Genomic DNA, 5,766 nt, shown 5'->3' with positions numbered 1-5,766 from the left:
CATGGGAAATGAAAGCTACCGAAAAGCTGGGAATGTGCAAAGACAAAACAAGTGTTTCTTTCTGTTTTGTGGAAAGATTCAGTTATCTTTTGTAATGAGTATTAAAAACAGAGCCTGAAAAGAAAGAAAGGCAATAAGGGTTTCATCACTAAGTGAAAAGTGTAGAATTATCTGAGCTGTAAACTTGTTCCAAGAAAAATGCAGTATCTATATTAAAATGTCAGTAGTAATTTCAAATAGATATAAAACAAAGATGATTCTTATCTTCATTATCAATACTTTTCTAGAAAATCTGAAAAAGAATAAGGAATGTAAGAATTGTAATTGCTGGAAAGGAGATGGAATTTATCATTGAAGATAAAATGATTATCTATAATGAAAGCCCAACAAATCATTGAAAATCTAATATTAACTTTATTTTATACCAGCAAGAATTGTTACAATAAAGATATAATGGTTTAAAAGAGATTTATTTAACAACTACAACAATCTTAGAAGAATATATGGTAATAAATGAAAAAAACACAAAAACTTGCTGTAAAGTATAAAACTTAAATACTTGTCTTCTTTTAAAAATTTAAAACTGTGCCAGGTGCTCATGGCTCACGCCTGTAATCATGGCTACTCAGGAGGCAGAGATCAGGACGTTCACAGTTCGAAGCCAGCCTGGACTTAGTTCTTGAGACCCTATCTGAAAAATACCTAACACAAACAACAAGGCTAGTTGAGTGACTCAAGAGGTAGAGCACCTGCCCAGCAAGTGTGAGGCCCTGAGCTCAAACCAGAGTACTGCCAGAAAAAAAAGAAAAACTAGTCTCACAAGTGAATAAAATTCCAAGTAGTGCTTTAAACTAAGTGACTAGGGAGAACTTGTCTTACTATATACTAAATTTAAAAGGTCACCTATGCTGTTTTTCAAAGTATACTGGAACAAAATCGAGATAAGTCAATTAGTTAAAATTAGTCCTTAAACAGACTAACAGATGGAAGGGTTTAACATATCCTCAGACAATTATCAGATTTGCAAACATAGCAGAAGTATGCATTTTAGTTTCATTTAAATCTAGCTATCTTACCCTAATTTGCTCTGGAGTATAAGTTACTATTATTAGACAAACCCAAATGCCTGGTGTTACTTAACCTGCAACAAACTACTACAAGAAACATCCTAATTGCAAATCCACGCATGTAATTCAGATTGTGTGCCCACTTCCTGCTAGGGTATCTTATTGGGAACCAGAATTCGCTCCTTTTTTCTTCTGGTAGATGTCATTTTAATAGGCATGACTTGTCTATTCTGATTATACATCTTGTCACTGCTCATGTTGTTTTGATGGATAACTACTTCTCTTTCTGTGTACCTTGGGGGCCAGGGCAGTGAATGTGTTTTATTCCACATAGCCTATGTTTTGAGTCTACTATGCAAGGTATAACTTAAAAATATGATGAAATTCTTTCAGACATTTTCATGGCATCAGCATCAGGTAACAGAAACTTCTTTTACTATCTATTATTTTTTTAGGAGGAATTAGTAACAACTAAAGTGATAGATGACAGGAAAAGAAATACTGTTCCTTTACACAAAGTAACAATATTCAACCTTCAAAAATGATATTTTTAAGAATTTTAAATTATTTAACTCTTTCCAGAAAGTGTGTTATGAATAATGTCTTTTAATTTTGGTTTTATATATTTTATTTTTATAGTTTCCTTTATTTTTCAAAATTTTTACAAGTATGAGAACCAGAAAAAAACACTATTTTAAAAAGATGAAAAGCAAGATGTGTAATGATTGGACTGCATATTATTAAGAATATAAATAGAAAATTATTTATAAATAATTAGTAATAATAATGTGTACTCTTAACTGATTTTACAGAAAGACATGCCTGCAGCTTTTCTTCAGTGTTCTCAGGGGGTTGATGGCAGGAACTCTTCCACAGACACAAAACACACCGGATGCTCAAGTCTCACATAATACTGCATAGCATTTGCACATAACCTAGGTACATCCTTTAAGTCATCTCTAGATCACTTACAATACTTAATGCAATATAAATGCTGTAGAAATAGTTGTCATATTGAATTGACTAGGGAATAATGACAAGTAATAAACGTCTATATGTTCAATACAGATGCAATTTTTTTATTTCTGAATATTTTGATCCAAGATTTCTTGAATCCACAGATATAGAGCCCACAGACATAGAAGGCCACATGTCACATGTATCTATAAGACAAAACCATTCTATTTTGCATCCCCAAATGCAGTCTTATTGTTTCCACCTTTGAACAGATAGGTAAAGTACCACTGTCAACTCGTGGCAGTTCATCCAAGGGCAGGAAACACTTTAAAATATAGACCCTTAATGCTGGATTTTCAACGCTTCAGCATGTATAGTAAGAATGGCAAACATCATACCTACTGTGTCTCAAATATGGCATGATTTATAAACATCATAATTTAACCACCATGCACACTTTGACTCAAATAATTGATGAAAAACACATAAAGTTGGTGTATGTGGTTGGTTATGTTTTCATAAATATGATCACCAGCTGTTTTATAAAACAGTAAAATACAAGTTTTATGGATTTGATTCTAAAAATAGTGTATACCTAGATGAATCTTTTTGGAAAATTTTACCTAATAGAATCATCTTCAGTGCTTTTCTGAACCATGGATTTAAAAAATGCATAAACCATTGGATTAAAAGTAGAGTTCAGGTACCCAAACCAAATTAAGGCATCATTCAAAGAAGGTGGAATGATGTTGTCCAGGAAAGGATCCATGACTGTGCAGACAAAGAAAGGGCACCAGCATATTAGGAAAACTCCCATTATAATCCCTAATGTCTTCGCAGCTTTCCTTTCTTTGCTTTGTGAAATTCCGTTTTTCTCTTCTAATGCAATGTGAAGCTTCTGATTTGTATCACTAATTGATCTTGCTGCCCTTTAGCTATGAAATATATTCTATAATAGAGACATAGCATAATGGACCCAGGTATGTAAAAAGAAGTCATAAACGCCAATACCCCAGATATTTTACTAAAGAAGACAGAGCAGCCTCTGACTCAGCAAATGTGTTTGTAGTACATCTCTTCGACTCCTTTCAAATTCAGCTCCAGAAAGATCACTCCAAATGCAAAGACATCAGGGACACTCCAACTAATGAAGATCATCACAAAAATAACCAAGATACTGACCTTGGCTTTGTATCTCAGTGGTCACACACAGCATAGTAGCGGTCAATAGAAATGAAGGACAAGTGGAAAATGGATGCTGAGATCAGCATGATGTCCATGCTGGTGTGAATTTTACAGAAAATTTCTCCAAAATGTCAACAGTGCTCAATAGATCGCACCATGCTATAGGCATGACCAGGCACCCAAGCAGAAAGTCCACAGTGGCCATGGAATGGATGAGCCAGTTTGCAAGGGTATGAAGTTGCTTGAAGTGTGATACAGAAATAACTATCAGATTGCCAAGAAGATTGGTCAGAATTATGAGCACCATTAAACTGTACAGGGATGCCCGGACATCTCTCGTCCAGTTGCTTTTCACACAGGAAATATTAACTACATTGTGGCAAAGGGGCATCATTCTTGAGAACTATCCAGCAGTTTACATTTCCCTTTGTATGTTCAGTAATCTTTCTCCCAAATTCATAGCCAGGTTAGAGTTCCTTCTCCTTTTATGTTTTATTTGCATATATATATCCCAGAAACCTGGATGAAAAAAAAGAACAAACAAATGGTCAGCAACTACAGATTTCTCATACTTTTAACACATTTACCTTTTTTTTTTTTTTGGTACTGGGAGCTGAAATTAGGTCTTTGTACTTGCTAGATAAGTGCTATATCACTTGAGCCATGTCCCCAATCCTTTTGCTTTTTAGCTTATTTTATAGGTAAGTTCTCATATTTTTGCCCAAGCTGACCTCAGACTTTGCTTAGCTCTGCTTCTTGAGTACCTGAGATTATAGTTGTGCTCCACCATTCCTGGCCACATTTACCTATTCTTGTTGAAGAATAATTATTTTAGAAGGAGCTTTATTTTCAAGTAACATCTAGTTGAGCCAGACATTGCATTAAAATATTAAGCCTTATTAGGTTGAGCTATATAACATTGATACATTTCTAAGTCAGAGAAGGTCAAATGATGATTATTGTCATGTATTGTAATCTATGGAAACAGTCTTTGTTCATAGATAGCCAGAATCTAGTAGGAGACCTAAAGGGCAGATGTAAATTAACAGAAAATTTAGAATTAAAATATGTCAGTAGAAAAAAAGAAATAAGGGGAACATAATCAAAGTACATGTATGAAAATGTCCTAATGAAACCCGTTTATTTTTTTTTTACTGTTGTGCTGAGTGTGGATACATTGTGGCATTTACAAAAGTTCTTATAGTATATCAAATATATCGTACCTGTAGTCACACCCCCCATTCCTGGAATAGTTTAAACAGGTCTCACTTTTCCATTTACACACATGTGTACACAGTATTTGCGGTATATTCACCTTCCCATGCCTTTCCCCACCTCCTCCCCCTCCCACTGGTACCAACCCCTCTCTCCAGGCAGGACTGTTCCATCCTCCTGCCCTCCTGTTTTGTGAAATTTTAAAAAATGACATTTTTGTTTGTTTAAGATAACTACACAGGGAATTTCCTTATGACATTTCCATGTATATATGTATTATAACCGGAAATGGTCCATTTCTTCTATTTTCTTCTTTCTATCTTCATCCCCTTCTTATGGTGGAAACTCATTATTTTATAAAATTAATATAAGAGACTCAAGAGACTAGGGCAGGAGATGGCAAGTCCAAGGTCAGCCTGGGCTACCTAGTGAGACATTGTCTGAATAAAAGGAAATACCTTAAATGTGCTTTTGTACAGAACACCCACTAGTGCCTACTTTTGTACTTGATCTTGTGTAAGGTATTTCTTGTCTTAGTTGATTGTAATGAAAGAAGCCTCCATGCAAATTTCCAGTTTGTAAAGCACTTCATGCATTGTTTCATTTAACATTTTAGTTCACCTCTACAATATCATCATTCCTGGTAAGGAAGACATGGCATGTTTTATTAGCCTCATTTTCCAAGCAAGAGGTTTGGCTGATAAAATGAACAAAGCAGGAATGTGACTTGAGGTCTCCATTACTAGTTCAATTTCTTTGCAGTATAAAGAATCAACTCAACATGAATTAAAGGACATTAAGCTTTGTTTTTAACTTTTGATGTCTTAAATAATGACACATATGATATGATATTGTGGTTCTGTCTATTTAAGAATTTTTAATATGCAGATCAAAGTCTAAAGTAAGAAGTGACACAACATAGACTAAGCACCAAGATGAGCAGTGTGGACAGTGAGCTTGGCATGAGATCTCTTCTTTGTGTTTCTTTAAACTCTGGAACTCACTAAAATTTGTTTTTATGAGCTAGGCATGGTGGTACATGCCTGTCATCCCAGCACTCAGGAGACTGGCAGGAAGGTCAGGAGTTTGAGGCCAGCCTAGGCTAAATAGCAAGACCCTATCTCAAAATAAAAGAAGTCATGAAATCCCAATTTATAAAACAGGTGAAAGGAAATTTTTTTTAAATAGAGGTGTTACCTCCTCTTCTCATACCTCATTAAAGAACTCCCAAGCTTCATGGGACTCAGTTTGAAGATGTCTCCTTTGTTTCTACATGATTCTGCAATTCTAAACATTTTTATTATATTATATTATATTATACATTATTGTATATTTATATACA

General features: G+C 34.6%; 1 protein-coding gene across 1 annotated transcript; it reads right to left on the bottom strand.

The window, feature by feature from the left end:
- Positions 1-2,588: 2,588 nt before the first annotated feature.
- On the bottom strand, positions 2,589-3,603 carry Taar1 (trace amine associated receptor 1). Its single transcript, XM_020165431.1, is given in 5 exon segments — positions 2,589-2,687; positions 2,689-2,954; positions 2,957-3,229; positions 3,232-3,375; positions 3,378-3,603. Coding segments are annotated over 5 exon segments (1,008 nt in total).
- Positions 3,604-5,766: the final 2,163 nt, after the last annotated feature.

This window comes from Castor canadensis, chromosome 1, assembly GCF_047511655.1.
Source record: "Castor canadensis chromosome 1, mCasCan1.hap1v2, whole genome shotgun sequence".
Taxonomy (NCBI): domain Eukaryota; kingdom Metazoa; phylum Chordata; class Mammalia; order Rodentia; family Castoridae; genus Castor; species Castor canadensis.
This window is presented reverse-complemented; position numbering and strand designations above follow the sequence as displayed.